Consider the following 16,636-nt stretch of genomic DNA (forward strand, 5'->3'; position numbering starts at 1 on the left):
TGAAGGTTACAGAGCGAATCCACCCACATATTCTTAAGAAATTCACTGCATTCTTGACCTGACTGTAAACAGGGAATCACATGGATACTGCAAGATATTATCTGATTCTTTTCAAAAAAAGAACTTCAGAATCATTCATATTTGCACTTCTGAGCTGCAATATTCAGTGTCAAAATGTCTATGGATGTCTCGCTTCACTGTCTGCTTCCCAGATGTCTGCACTTAACTTTTCCAGAGAGGGAGCACAGAACATTGACCACTGGGTCCTCTCTGTCTGAGTGGTGAGCAGTGAGCCAGATTTCTCAGGCTCTCCCACCATGCATTCACAGTGCTGAAAGGGTCACTGTGCACTGCTGGTTTTGCTACCATGTTTCCTTGTAACAGAGTATCGAGGGAGAAAACAAATTCTAATATAGCTTGCATATATATGACTTCTGTGGAAGCAGAACCAAGCCCTTCATAGCAGCAATTAATAATCCTACCATTACATTCAATGACTGTTTGCATTAGTGATAATCAGACCTTGTTCTCAAGTAAACTTGTATTTTCTCTGTGCTTGGAAAGACTGTGCTCAGACATATTCTGCTAAAGGCATAGAAGTAACATCTTCCTCACAGAAAGTAACTTCCACATCCCAAGTCAAGTATGGAATGGAGCAGAGGAGCAGGTATTAGTGAATTCATGCAATACTACTTGCATGCCTGTGTGCAACATGCTTATATATATGTGTGTGTGTGTGTGTCCTTGAGTACTTGGTTTATCACTTTCCAACAGCGGAGAAGGCTGCAAATCACAGTACATGCACCAATGCTGAGAGTAATAGAACCACCATAACTTTTAACTTTAGGCCTCTCAGGGTCTAATGACATTGCTCTTATTCTTTTGCATATATCTACACCATAGAGCTTACTAATCACCATGATACTTATATATATTTGTGTGTGTTTATGTACAATACATATACATGTATAGATATATATATATAAACACAAAATACCACATCAGGAATAGTAAAGATCCCAAAGGATTTATAAAAGACAAACAAGGATGGTCAAAATCAGGCCCCAGTTCGGTAGTTTGTGTGTTTCTAGTTCTGTCTTAAAAAAAACCTAGAAGACAGCACTGATATACAAAATATTCACTACACACTGATGATCAAAAAGTTCCTGAATAGTAGGCATGGAAACGTGAAGCAATAAGCCCAAAAGCATGTGGCAAGTTTGTGGCATAGCTGCAGAACAGATTATTTCTCTAATGCCAGATACCCTTGTTGAATTCTGTGTTATTCTTTGGACACTGTCATAGTACCCAGCTTTAGCCAGTAGGAAAACCAAGTTTCTTTTTCAAAGGTGGTTACAGACCTGGAGCTATCACACAGCTAAAATGTTCAGAATCATAATTTCGATAAATATATCAAATACATCCAATAACTGGCATGAAAGGAATGCATATTCCTTGCTGTCACTGTAAACTGAGGGCTCTACCTTGCCTAAATCAGTCATGTTTTACACTAAGCTCATCACTGGCTCATTTAACAGCTTTGGCAACACACGTCCACTTCCATCTGACACACTGCTATAAATCCTTAGCTCAATCTCACATCAGGCTGTTTTGATTATGGAGCAGAAGCATGTTACAAAGTCTCCCTAGAGAGATCAGTCAGCTAAGGAAATTGCTTATTTAAGAGAGCTGATCATAACAGTAGAGAAGAGCTCAACATGGACATTTTGGGACCAGTCAACCCTTTCAAAGAAGACACTGCTTAACTTGGATGTCTCACAGACTTGCAGGTCTCCCAATATTATTAGTGCTTGTACAAAGTTACACAATGAGTCACAAGGCTCAGTCCTTGTGGCTGAGGGCTCTGTGCTCAGCATCACACCATTATTTAAAAAGTCTCCTCTAACTTGTTTATGTATCAGTGCATTTGCTGTGTGGACTGCACACAGCTCACACTGAAGGCTGAATGTAATGGACATTTTGTTAATTTTTATTTCATTAAATAAAATAAATCACATATGATGAAGCTGGGCTTCTTTCAAGAGCATCCTTTCCCATGACCCAAACAGCATCAAATCATAAATTATTTAAATGCTTTTAGGTGTCAGAACTCTTGCACAGTTTAATTAAGACTGTAGTTGAGGCCCGAGTCTGACAGTTAAATTTAAGAAGACTTTGGGAGCTAAATTCAAAGGAATGCAAAGTATCTTTGTTTCCCTAAATGTCATTATTAAAAATAATTTCTACAAATTGTACTCAGATAGAGTTTGCAATCTAGGAGTCAGAGTTTAAATCATAGTAGGCTCATTTCTGATTTCAATCCTTGCAGATAAGCTCAATCCTTTGTCCTCTTATTGGAAGTTAAATCAATAATGTTATTTTTTTGTGAAGAAAGGTCTTTGACAACTGCAAGTATAAAACCAAGATCCAGGATGGTCTTAAATATCCTCAGAAAGGTTTTTAGACCTTCTCTTCAAAGCAGGATCAGCTATAAGGTCAGAGCAGATTGTTCAGATGCTTATCCAGTCTGAACTTGAATACCTCCAGGCGTGGAGACTGTACAACTTTGTTGGGCAACCTGCTCCTTAACATGTGTTACAGTCCAAATTTAATTTGAGAAATGTTTATTGGAGTCTTTCACATAAGAAACTTCCCCATCAGCATGAAGCCTTTGAAACCTACATGGTTGTAAGAGGTAATAATAAATTGAAATATGTAATAATTATTAATATAAGGAGGTAATAATAATAAAAAATAAATGCATCTTTATTTCCATAATAATTTCATTTTATATTTTAAAAAATGTCTTTGATTTGCTAAAATTCAGAAGAGCCAAGCCTCTTAGCCCTTTGAGAAATGCAGCTCTGGGTCTGCTCAGACACACTCCTCCAGAACGCAAATGTTCTGTATTTGTAGTTTCAACACATTCAAGGCTCAGTTGTGCAGTGTGGTCAGGCAGCAGTGCTTTGAGCACACAACACAGACATATGGATGTGCCAGTAAACTCACAGGGAGGCAGCTCACACAGAATTTAGAGGCTTTTTATAAAGGGCTGAGGCAAACAGAGCTGATCTCTAGCACCAGGACTTTCTTCACCAATGCTTGCTATGAAAGCGGGGTCAGGGCAGAGAGAGCAAGTTCCTTCCCAGTACTTGGGATGGTGCAGAGACAATGGGCAGGCAGGAATGTAGGACTAAGGATGAGCTTTGGTAGGCTCAGAAGTGCCAGGTTTTGCATATTCAGAGAAACACAACTTCCCTATTTTGACTGACAGGCTTTAGAGAAAAGTACCTTCCAACTTCAGTGAACATTTGACACCTTTAAAGGTGCAAACAGTGTGAAGGATTTTATGTCATAGTGAGATTCTAACCCCCTTCCTATAAAGAAGACATTTTTGCTCCCTTTTCCCACATTTGTGAGTGCCCAGATGGAAGAATCTGGCCTTAAAATGCATGTGCAGCAAGCTAGGAGGCCTTGTCACGCCTTCAGCAGTGCTGACATCAGCGAGATGTCTCACTGAAGAGCTTGGCAATCGTACAAGATGGAATTTATTCTTTTTAGTTGGAAACAGAGATCTTGTCATCAGCCAAAACACATGGCAAACTCCTGCACATTGTAAGGATTCTTCACCCAACTCTCCCAAAAGCATCTCTGGGAATCCCACGGTTCTCTGGCACATTTCTTAGGGAAGAGCAGAGCAGGAGGCTGAGATGTAGCTTTATAAGGTTATAGAATTCAAAGACTTTCAAACCAATTAACTCCAAAGGAAATAAACCAGTGACTTATATAATAATGAGTCAAGGCTCACACAGTAACAAGATAATAGGAATTGTCAGCCTTGTGCAGCTAAAAAAAATCCATCTTGCCCAATAACCTGCTACAATTATCTTCCTGCAGCAGTTGCCTAGGAAAGAGGGAAAAGGAGGGAAATATGAAGAGCAATTAATCTCCTGCCATTCTTCCAGCCACTAATCAGCTGTGTTGGGGTTTTGCAGCCAAAGCCTATACCCAGAGAAATGTATATGTTTGTTCCAGGACCAGTGGTGTTAGTTTTTAACCTAGCTGTAGTTCTGACCTGTACAACCCACTGTTGGGAGGGGTAGTACAATTTATCTATGCATCATTAAAAATACTGATTCTATTTTCTTCTGTTCTTGAATTCTCTGGCATGTTGCTGGAATTCGCTTGATATTTATACTCATTCATCCAGTTATCTTTTAACTGCAATTAAAGCCTCAGACTGGATTAAAGGAATTAATTTAAATAATCAGGAAGCCTGTAATGACAATGTGTAGAGCAACATGCAACTGAGTCACATTCAGTCTGCTTCAGTGGATATTGTACCTGAAAATGAGTACATTAAAAAAATGAGTACATTTTTTTAATGTACTCATTACATTTAATGAGTACATTTTTTTAATGTACTCATTAAACCTCGTATGGTATTCACTGGAGTGCTGGAATGAATCTCCAGTCCAACTTGGGTTAAAGGTATTTTGCCATAGGTTTCACTGGAGTCAGAAATTAATCTTAGGCCTGAGACATTCCTCTTTTGGCCATTTTTTGCCTTGCTCACACCCTTGTGGCTGTCAGTGCACCACCTTATGTGATAACCCCCTCTGAAGCAGACCTATCCCACAGACTGATGTTTTAGCCAAATCACATCTTGGCTTGCAGAAATTCCCTGGATTTCCCTGAAGCATCCACACAAAGGTGGGTTCCAGATGTCAGAGATCTAGATTTTGGCTGATCCTCACTAGGCTGCAGCTTTATCTGCAAATAAACTGCAACTGTCTGCCAGTCTGCATGTCTGTGCAGTTGTCCAGAGTCTCTGCACCAAACCTGATGGCCTGGGAGTGTCACCTGACAAGGCTGCTTGAAGCTTTAAGATACCTGTGTAAAAACCCACAGATGAAGGGTTCCAAAATATTAAACAGACTTTCTTTATTCGCTGCTTTCTGCCCCTGTGAAACAATGGACCATGGTAGGAATTTGAAATGGAGACATGAGCTGTTTTTATCTTGTGGGGGCATTTCTTTTTAAGCATGAGCTATTTTATCTATTTTATGCCTTCATCACCATGGAATTAGGATTTTTTCCAAATAAACACAGTATAGCCCTACAGATCTTAACTTATAGTCCTTATTACAATGTCACTATACATTTTTTGCAATACTAGTTCTTATTTCAGTCTTCTTAATTTAACTGATTATTTTATTTAACCTGTTGCATATCATTATATAAAATGCAAATGCAGGCTGACGTCTGAAGAGTAAGTATATAAATAGAATATTAATTTGGACTTACCAACAACTGTAAGGTTGACTTGTGCTTGTTTGCTGCCAAGTTTGTTCTCTACAACTAGGGTGTAGCATCCACAGTGTTCCTGCTTTGTTGATGATATTGTTAGCTTGCTGCTGTTTTCATCATTCTCAATTTTAATATATTCATTTTCTTGAATCTGCCAAATTGAAAGAAAAGTTATGTGATAGATTTCTTTGTACGTGAAAGAGCTCAAAGCACAATACAATGTTATCATATGAGTGTTATTTGCAGATAACTCTATTACAGAAGTATGTCCAGCTGATAAACTGTGTAATCCACACAAATAATCTAGAAATGCAGTGGAACATTATAAGGGCTCCAGTCCTGCAAAGGCCACAGGGAGCACTGGTGTTGCTGGAACCCCACTAAGGAAAAGGTGTGTCACTTTTTAACTTTGACAGGCTGCAAGTGCAAACTGTGCAATTGCCAAAAGAACAAAGTTTGGTCTTACATATCTTAAAGAAACCACAGTGGAACAAGGGTTTAGCCTTAGCTCATTTGCCATCCCCCTCAGAAGCCCAACGTGCAGACCATCCCCAGCTGGGACTGCTGCCCTCTTGTTTTAACCAGCTTCATTCTGTACTTCCACACAAACCAGGGTAGCAGTTTTTTGGGTTAGAACAACTGAAGACAATGTTATATGAAATAGAGATACAACAGTACAGCTGTACAGAGAGACATTCAAAGAGCATATTGAGCTTTCCCATAGCATTTTAATTTTCCGGAGAAGCAAAAATCCAAATCTCTGCTGAATACCATAGGCATATTATAAACTAGTTTTTAATTGAAACACAGCCATCATAGCATAAATGGCCAAGGTGACTTAGATTTTAATCTGCATTAGCTTGAGACATGACAGTTCTTTAAAAACCTCATAATGCTACCCTGCAATTACAGAAGCTGTACACTGTGTTCTTATGAAACAGACAACACAGTGTCAATGCCCTTCTTCCTCCCACCACTTCCTTCTTAGATAAGTGACTCTTCCAAGCCATTCTCAGAATTTAATTAAAAATGAAGGCTATTCGGCTTGCCTTATCTTGTCCCATATATTCAGAGAAGAAATCAAAACTTTAAGAAGAGGACTTTCCCTGCTCTTTCCTCAGTTGAGGAAAAACACATGCACTGCTATCTGCCCAAAAGTAACTTCAGAAATATTTTCCTACAATGACTCAAATAGAAAGTTAGCAAATGGGATTATGTAGGGTTAAACTCTAGTGAAAGTTGTTCTACCTTGCCAACATACTTCTGAGATTCTAAACTGTTTCTTTATGCTTCATTAAAATTAGTCAAGGGGTGATAGTAGAACTAGATCTGCATTATTCAGAGAAAGCTTCAAAAGGATACAGAGAAAGCCCTGAAGGGATGCAGAGAAATCCTTGAAAGGATGCAGAGACAGCCCTGAAAGGATGCAGAAACAGACAGCCCTGAAAGGATGCTCAGTGGTTTGCAGTGGCTGTGGGGAACATGGGTTGGAACTTTGGGATCCTGAAAGAAATTCACTGGTTGTAGTTGAGAAGCTTCAACAGCTGGCAGTGTTCAGTGATGGACTCAGCTGATGAAGAGGCTTTCCAAGGCTTTCCAAGGCTTTCCCTTCTTTAGCTCAGCACAGTTCCAGAACCCCTCCACTGCACTGCCATGGCATACAACAGTATGAGTCACAGATTCATGACATTCCCTTTCTAAAAGCAAAAGATACTCTTTTGGAATACCCAAAAGAGATAGAGAGGCCACTGTGGCTCTCCTGCACCTGAGGGGATGTGAGGAAGAAACACAGAGAGGAAGCTGGAGGAAACAGGAGCAGGGCTGGAATCGTAGCTCACCAATTGCTGGATCAGCTCAAATAACAACTACAAGTAACTCCCAGTAAACTGTCAAAACACTTGGCTGGTTTTCACTTTTAGGACTGGGAATAGAACAGAGTTGAAATCAACCATAGTTATAGAAAAGGAAGAAATCCAAGTCTAAAACAATATGTGGTGAAGTGTAAGCAAAAACATAAAGCAAAATTATAGTGCATCACAGGACACAGTAAGTGGCTCCCCTTTTAAATTAATAAATGAGAGACTGCTGCCCTCACTTGTCCTCCTACAGTGTTTGGTATCCTTCCTGAAGTTTTTTTTTTCTTTTGTACCTCATTCACCAGAATGAATAATTTAAATTTTTTTGTCATTTTAATTTATGATTTTGCACTACTTCACTTTGTCTCATAGTGGATAACTAAAGAAGAAAGTATACAGATGGTAAAAATAGCATTTTACAAAGGAGAAAAATACTCTGAATCTCAGGTTATGGATCTGATATCGGCATTAGGAGATGCTAATCATCACATATTAGCTGCTGTTATCACATAGATCATGCATATAAAAAAGGCCTTAAAATCCAGGTAAATAGAATTGGTGTATTCAACACTGAACTCAGAATTCTTCACAAACCAGAAACTCAGTTTTGAGGGCCACATTTTACCTAAATGTTAAGACAGAGCTTAGCAAAATCAAACACTGAATGTCAGTGAAGGTTCTGAGATCTATTTTTTGTGGAAAGCAGTGATTAACTCCAGGCTTGAAGATAAAGAAATTTAAGGAAATATAAGAGTTCAGGAAAAAAACTACCCTTTCCCCTAAAATAAGAGGTCATTTGGAGTTAGCAAGGATGGACTCTGGAATACCCTTTGCACTAACAAACTGTTTTGAATTCTTTCAATTAAATGCTGACATGTCTGGATTTAGAGTCTAAACTTCCTTCAAGGAGGAGATGTTTTTATTTGTGTTCTATAGAGTGCATGACAAGTTCAGAACGAAATAAACAGAACAGCAGCTACAGCAGATATTTATATTTGCTCTGTCCTAGCGTGACACTTCATCTTCCAATCTGAACCTGTATATTGGGTTATTTGATTTAAAGTGATTTTAAATAGCTTTGTTAAAGCAACTCTCTTTAGACACTGTCCTTATGGACATGTGATATAGTTTAAAGATACTAATTCATGCAGAAGGAACTTTAAAACTAGAGAGTGAGAGCACTCATGACATGGGTTTTTGTTGTGCCCTATATGGTGACATTTGTGTTGCAAGACTCAAGTTTTTTAAATGGTATTTTGCCCCTCTGACATAACTTCAGACCCAGCATCAACAAAGAAGGAGTCATTTTCAAAGGAGAGAAATGCCCCCTGTGACAGACACTTTTCAGATACCTGCATCTTTCCCATCAGTTATCCTTTAATTCATGGTCTAAGACTTTTCACAAAGAAGCTATCATTTTTAACAGGAGGGGACAGGCAGTAAAGGGTCTAAAATGTTGCAAGAAAGTTTAGGTTTGGCATTAGGAAAAAAATTCTAACACTATAGCCATTTAAACACTGCAATAATTTGCCAATGGAGCTTGTGAAATCTTCATCAGTGAAATGTTTTCAGTAGAAGTGAGGAGAACAATCTGCAGGAACAAGATGGACTTTGCCAGTTCCTTGGGAAGGGAGATGCAAAAATGGGAGATAGTCAATGGTGTTCCTTTCCAGCTCTGCTTTTTAAATGGTTGTTAAAAGAAACCAGAAAACAATTTACCTGCTTACGGAATTTCATCCAGGTGCAAGTTATGGGTGCTGTCCCCACCACCTTGGCAAACAATTCCACTGATTCACCTGCACGGACTTTTCTGTCTTCTGGGAACTGAGTAATCTGAGGAGGAGCAGCTGAAGGGAAAAATAACAAATTAAATAACCCTTTAAATGACCCTAAGTTTTCTTAAAATTCAAAACACATACATTTCTCTGCTCAGCTGTTTCACAGCAGCATTTGAATTTCAGATTAGCAGTTACCTGTTGCTTGCAATGAACAAAATTCGGTGGATTTGGTAATTCTAGGGGAGTGAAGCAATAACAATTTACCCATTCCAAAGTTTGCTCATGCAAGACCAAGGTACAGACATCCAAAAGACAAAAACACTGGCACCTAACACCAATTCCAAATATATAGTTTATGAAATTTCGTTGTGGGTTTTTCAGAAAATCTTCTTTTTCTTTTGAACTTCGTATTTTTGAAAAATGGCTCCAGCTACGTTCTTATCAATTTGCATGTGCTGAGGGGGTCTGCAAAGCTGCTCCCTGATTTCATCAACAGAATTCAGAAAAATTAAGACTCCAGATCTGCCTATAGTTATCTCAGTAGCCAAATAAACATTATGTGGCACAGAAACATCATGAGAGACAAGGAAGGAAATTGATGTCTTTCTCCATCACAATAAATTTTGCCATGAGCAATGATGGATCTTTTTGTATCACAGTGCTTCTTTTAAACCTCGCAGTCCCATTCATTGCCTTCTATTAATGAATGAGGCATTCCTCCTTCTGTTCCCTCTCACTGCCTGAGTTTCAATAGATGGCAGAACATCTCCTGCTAACAGTGCTCCTGCCTGGCTCTCAGCTGTGCTGCTGAGTGTCAGACCCCTGGGAGCTGCTAAGCACAGAGGCCAGAAATATCATAGGCTGGACAACTCCAGGGTGAAACCAATACTGCTGCTTATAAAAGCAGCATGATAAAAAAATTATTCTTTTCTGTGTGTATTGAAGGGGGCAGACTTGAGGACATATTGACAGAAATGGTAAGAGGCATTCCCTAGTAATACAATGACCTCACTGCCAAATGTAACATTCTTTACAAAGCACAGAGCTACTGTGCATGAAAAAAGTGCTTTCTTTTCCTTTTTAAAGTAATTAAAACAAAGTAGGTTCCCTCTGCTCTAGACTTGACCTTTTAGAAGTGGTTTCTTTTTGAAAATATCTGAAGGAAGCTAGGCTGAGGTGTATATCTGGCTTAGAAAGCAGCTTGGACCGTTTAAAAGTCTGGTGAAGTTTTAAGACAATGAAAAGAGGTTCCTATAGGGGAAATTTCCTTGCAACTTTAAATATAGATTGCTTTGCCTCAAAGACTGGAAACACACCAACAGGTTACCATAATGCCAGTGATGAGGAAAAGTAGAATCTGTCACCTTCTCTGTGGTAGCTACTCATGCAGAGGATTCTGTGATACACAGAAAAAATTCTTTCGCAGAAAGCCAAGGTTTGTTGTGGGTATGCAAAAGGGCATAAGTTACACACTACTGACACTTTGTAGGATCTTGCTATAGTCTATCTGAGAGTAACTTCTTTGGATGCTCATAATTTAATTCTTAGTACAGTGTTAACAAGTTGGACTTACCGACCATTTAATCACACATGCAAACAAACTTAGTAGGCAAACAGCTGCACTGGTAAATGTGGGTGACACATGCAACAAATTACCTGCTTTTGGAGGAGTCTTTGGAGCTGGTTTCTTCTTCACTGTTGCTTCACCTAATTAAAAACAAACAAACAAAAAACCAGGTGAATTCAAAGGCGAGCTCTGCAAGGAACCAGCCTAACCACAAACATCCATAGCAATGCTTTGTTGGCACTTGAAAATAAAATATGTTCTTCCAGCATGTAAAACTAAAGAATTAAAAATACCTTTAAAAACCACTTTTATTATTCTGGATGATCCTCAGAATATTCAGAGTTGAAGATGGAACTTTTAAGAGAATCAAAGAAATCTTCTACACTTCTCCCACAGTCTCTAATCATCTATTCTTTACAGCAGTTTAACAGGTGAAATACTGGGCCAAGACCCATCTCATACTGAATTTCTGCTCAGATTTCCAGCATAATCAATGCTGAATGATCTCAGTTAAAAGTAGAGTAGTTAGCACCATGTGCTGCTTCTCATATCACTTGCTGAGCTCACAAAGAAACAGCTATATACCAAAAGTAAGTATTAGCACCATCCCTCTGCCTCATTCTCTTCCTTAAGCAGGGATAACTTTTTGCTATATTCTCAAAAAAAAAGTCATAGCTTCAAAAATACGGCTTAGAACTTGAAATTTGGGTCCATAAATTTTTCGTAGACAGTGTTCTACAAATTGTGCAGGGTAAGTAGAAGAACAGTAGAGAAAATGGCTAATAAGTATTTTTCACAAAACTAGAACTAGAGGTCACCCAATTATATTACCAGACAGCAGGCATAAGAGAAACACCGAGTTAAATATAACATCCATAACCCACCTTCACAAACAAGTAATGTTTTACAATACAGAAACACAAACAGGTTCAAAAGGACAAATTCATAGGAGTTATGTATAGTGGTGGCCATTAAATACAACAGTCTGGATGCCTTCAAACCACTGAATTCCAGAAGCGAAGGAGTTCATGCCTTTTACAGCACTATCTTTTTGCCTGCTATTCTAAGCATCGTGGTCAGAGAATGGCCTCTGCTGTGAAAGAACATTTCTTATTTTCTTATGCTCAGCTAGGCAGCCTGATTGAAGTAGTCTGGCTTTTAAGATGTTATTGCCTCCAAGGGAAGCAGCATGTGCTAAGTGCTTTTGAGTATCTGGCAGACTATACAGAGGTGCCTAGTGACAGTCATAACAGATGCAAAAGTTTTGAATATTTTGGTCTTTTCTTTTCTTTTCTTTTCTTTTCTTTTCTTTTCTTTTCTTTTCTTTTCTTTTCTTTTCTCTTTTCTTTTCTTTTTTCTTTTCTTTATTTAGTTATTTCCAATTAGAAAGACACTGAGCAGCAAAATATCCCCCAACTTCACGAGACCAATAAAACCAGTTTTTTGATTTTAAGCCTTTTGGTTGCAGCAAACTACAAGCTGTGCATGATACCCTGGAACACATCATGTGATGCTCCATGAAACTCAGGAGCCATGAGTTGCAAAACCACTGTAGGAGTCTAATGCTATGGCTCAAACAACAGACAGATTGATTTTTAGAATAATTGGAGATAGTAGGTGATGTAGGATGTGAAAAGATCAAACTACTTAAAAAATATCTAATGGCTTAGCTGTCAACAGCAGTGTTTATTCAGTTTATTCTGAAAAACTTTATGCAGTGAATACAGAAAAATTTTTTCCACCTTCTTTCCATTTTTTAGTAATTTTCCCTAAAAGTATGCTTGGCTTTTATATGCTCTGAATGTATTGATTTTGTAGCAACCAGAAGCACAAAATGGAGAGGTAGGATATTCTCACAGTACTTATGGCTGAGACAAAAAAGAATAGTTGGATATTTCCCAAAGAAGCCTTTCTTTGACAAGTACCAGCCCAATAGAACTAGTTAAAGATTTAGATGAGTACTTGTGAGGTGTTTATCCTGTATTACTGGACTACCAGGCTGTAAGCAAGATATCTGTCGTGCCACATCTTCCATGGGGACTTAGCCCTCTTTAAACTGAGGCCTTCAAAGCGCACAACTACTCATGAAAGGGACACATTACTTTTGGGCCACCAACAGAGTAACATGCACCTTGGCTGCTGTGGTGACAGCAAATGTATTTCTACAGCCTCTTTCCTGCCCAAGTTGTACAAGCAAAGGCAGCAAGTGCTGTTTTCAGAGCAGCTTTCCTCTTTGTCCTGGTGTGATCACACCCTGAGCTGAAACTCTTATCTCAGGTTGGAGCTATATTATGAGGATGAAACTATGTATATGATCAGGTGCCAGCTGTAAGGCCTGTAGAGTCTGGCCTCTCATCTGCCCTTAAACACCCCTATTAATGGAAAAAACCCATTAGTTACTCATTAGATGCATAACCCCATGTAAACTCACTCAGTTACATGGTTTAGAAACATGTAAACATTTTTGTTTGTGCACGTGCTGTATTCAACATCAGACTCTGCTCTTCTCTAAACTGAAATGGAATAGCTTTTGGGTCTCTCTTCAGAGCTGCAATGGCTTTTAATAAAAGCTACAATGACAGGAATTTGATTGCTTCCGCACTCCATTAAGCCTGATATGAACAAAGAGCAACAAGGATGAAGAAAAAGCGCCATTTGTCAAGTGCCATCTCGGGCTGCAGATACTGTTGCTATTTTTCAGGAAAAAAAAAATCAAATTCCTGAATCCAGCATGATTTTCACTCAAAGATAACCTCTTGGCCAACATTGTGTATTAGCTGCAGTACCTTAGTTAATAGGCAAGGTGCATGCACACTGGAACAGCTACGCTTAAGCCAGTTTAAAAGACTCTCACCTCAGTGAAGACTTCCATAACAGCAAAGCAGAGAACATGAACTCATCACTTCATTCAGCTAGGGCAATGCTTTTTATACGTAGGTACATTTTTTTTTTTAATTTAAATTTTAGTTTTTACCCACCAGGACATTATATTCACTGAACTGAGGATATACAGACTGTCACTGGACTTCATCAAACCATACAGATTGCCAAGGGTTGCTGGAAGGTCTGGCTGAATATCCTGTTTTGCAGACACAAATATCCCTGAGCAGAAATGAAAGGCTGGGGCAGGGTGGAAGGGGATGAGTACAAGGACAGGTCTCTGGCTCTATGCAGCTGGCTTCTTTGCCTGATAGTGTACACCCCACTGTTCTTAGATCTTCCTTAAAAATACCAGCTCATCTTATGCATTGCTTTGAAATGCAACTTATTTTTTTCAAAGGCTGCTGGAGACAGTTAGTGAAAAAAAATCTAGTAAGATTACTCAAAGTTGACAAGGTCAAATGATTGTTTTCATTAAAATATTTGAGCCTCTTGGAAATGTTAGTTCAAGTCTGCTTCTGATGCCTTTTTTTTTTTCTTAAAGATGGTTTGTCTTAGTTTTGGTATTTACATTGAAAAGGGCCAATGCTGAAAATCAGCCTGGAAGTAAAAGGACTAATATTTCCCCCTTAAATGAATCTGCCTTCTAGAAACAACATAAACATTACAAGGCAAGTTTGCCTCTTACAGAGCTTGTTTTTGAGTGGGGGGACATAAAGCAAAAAGAGGAAAAACCCCAACCAGGCTGGTAGCTGCCAGACATTTGGTTGTGCCCTTCCTTGCCCTGATGGTGCAGTTGTGAGAGCAGATATGCTCAGAAGCCTCCCTCTTTCTTTTTTGCTTCCCTTTTTTGGAATTTTACTAAAAATAGGAATAGCCCTCCCCTGAAATGGCTCTCTGCACAACTTGCTTTCATAAAGCATGAAGGAAAACTCTTAGGATCTGAAAAAAACATCAGTACTCAAGATAGTATTTCCAACCAATCCACAATTCCTACTGTCTTCCCTGAGGGACATGCCTAAATTTATGTGCATGTCTTCTGTAGTGATGGATTTCAGCACCTGGTAAACAAGTACAGTTAATACCTAACTCCATTAGCATAAGGAACAAGACCTACCCCTGCTTCTGTCTGCTTGTGGAACAGCCTCATTTTAGGTCAGGAGAGAAGAAGGGTTAATGACATACCTTCATACATAAAAAAACATTTTACCCTCATGCAAAACATGCCAAGATTTCATCTTGAACTAAACTGGGGTTTTTTTCAGCATTTTCAGAGTTCAAGAGAAACTGAAAAAAGAAGGCATGTCTGTAATGTGTCAGACAGCATGATAAGAATAATATTTATGGAAAGCCCAGATTCAAGTATCTGCTCCTTCTTCCCCATCCCACTTGGATCCTTCAGGCTTGTGGGATGTGAGATCATGAGGTCTCTCTCTCCCCCATGTAAATGAAACCCGGGGGGTAGATATCCGGGTCTGAACCAAAAGTGACTGCTCTCTGTCAACTTTCACCACTGCCTGCTTTGCCAGAAAGAGTGCAGTGACCGAGAGCTAGAAGTAAAGAAAAAAAGGAAACACTTGGCCTTGTGTTCAAAGTAGTCAATTATTCTGTTTTTCCCTTGCTTCTGGCATAGACCTAGTTGATGGTACAAAAACTCATTACAGATTTTAGCACAGTCAAGATGAAACAGGAGAAAATGATGGCTACAAGTGTAGCAGAAAGTTTATTTATACATTCATGAACCTGTGCTAATTGCTAGAGAGGAAAATGACAAACACAATGCACTGAACACTTCAGTAGCTTGAAAACTTCATCAAGATTTGGAAGTTTAAACAGTTTCATTTCATTGCATGTCAGAGGGCAAATTTATCATAGTGTTTCCAAATAACTGTTTAATATCTAAATACAATGAACCAGAAAGCAACTCTGTCTTAAATTTGATGACAAGCAGAAATTAGAAAACTTAATCCCATGCAAATCAGTTACTTGAGTTTGTGTGCTTCATAACGGTTTTTTAAAGCTTTTGGTTTTTTTTCATTAAAAACAACTGTCATTTTGTTGCAACATCCCGTATTTAGTTTCTAAATCATGCAGAGATTGTCCTCTAATTGAGACATATACAGCCTCTGCCTTCTGAAAACAAAAATAAAACCCAGGAAATACTCACTTTTGCAGTCACGAGAGAGCTAGGATATACCACCACACTCAGAGCTTCAATAATATCATCTGGTACACTGAAAATAACTCAGTATTTGAAAACAGCTCAGCTGAAGGAATAAACAATTCCATAGCAGTTTAGTAGCACTGTTCTTGAGCAACTTCTACAATTAAAGCAAATCTGAGCAGTGCAGAAGAGATCCAGTATCAAACAGAGCTCACAAACAACCCAGGCCATGTAAAATGCTCTAAGAGCTCTGCTGGGAACAAGTTAGCAAGGTTAGTTTCTTAAGTTTAATTTTTACCTTTTTTATGTCTTGGAGAATATCTGCAATTAGACACTAAAAAGCTGTGCCCAAGTGTGTAGGGACAGGAGTCTAAGGTAGGCTACTACCCTGCTACCCAGTCTGTTCCATAGGAAAACACTGCCAGGTCATCTGGACATTCAGGAGCTCCAAATGGTTTCAATGGGAAAAGCTACATGCTGTATGCTTTTTCGACTTTATTTAAGCCAATTGATTTAGTTCCCTGTTTTATAGAGAAGAAACTTAATGCTTCTATTATATACCTCAGATGTGCAATTTCTAGCCAACAACATAACTGTAAATTAATGAAGCATGACACCTCTTCAGTTCGAGGCCACATTGCAAAAACTATTCACTTTTCTCTCTGTAAGACAGTCAATAAACATTTCTGTCTTCTTCTGTCAACACACAGATATGTAGGAAGGACTCCATGAAATACATGTGGAAAATACTGTTCTGTGCTAATATTAACTCAGAAAATGTCAGTACAATGAGAACTGTAGAGTAACTTGGCAGAGTTTCAAAATACATGCCCAGCATTAGAGCAACAGTGCTGAACTGGGCACTCAGGAGAAGGGATTTGGACAACAAATTAGTGTTTCTCCATTGCTCATTTTATACTAAAGTAACAGATTTATTTTTCATCTGTGGAAGCAACCAACCTTCAGAGTCAACAGGTTAAATCCTGCATTGCCTGTTTACCTCAGCCCAACTTGGCTGTTGGGCCTTCTGGCACAGCTCTGCACCTTTGGACCCTCGAGCCTCAGGAATGAAGGCAGCACC

General features: G+C 38.8%; 1 protein-coding gene across 1 annotated transcript in view; it reads right to left on the reverse strand.

Annotated features, from left to right (window-relative positions):
• Positions 1–16,636, reverse strand: part of MYLK (myosin light chain kinase) — a 195,354-nt gene that overhangs the window by 37,391 nt on the left and 141,327 nt on the right. Inside the window, exons 19-21 of the mRNA XM_058809539.1 lie at positions 10,601–10,651; positions 8,886–9,013; positions 5,308–5,461 (exon numbers count right to left, since the gene is read on the reverse strand). Of these exons, the coding sequence (XP_058665522.1) occupies positions 5,308–5,461; positions 8,886–9,013; positions 10,601–10,651 (333 nt within the window). The remainder of the gene's footprint in view (positions 1–5,307; positions 5,462–8,885; positions 9,014–10,600; positions 10,652–16,636) is intronic.

This window comes from Ammospiza caudacuta, chromosome 8 (assembly GCF_027887145.1).
Source record: "Ammospiza caudacuta isolate bAmmCau1 chromosome 8, bAmmCau1.pri, whole genome shotgun sequence".
NCBI lineage: Eukaryota > Metazoa > Chordata > Aves > Passeriformes > Passerellidae > Ammospiza > Ammospiza caudacuta.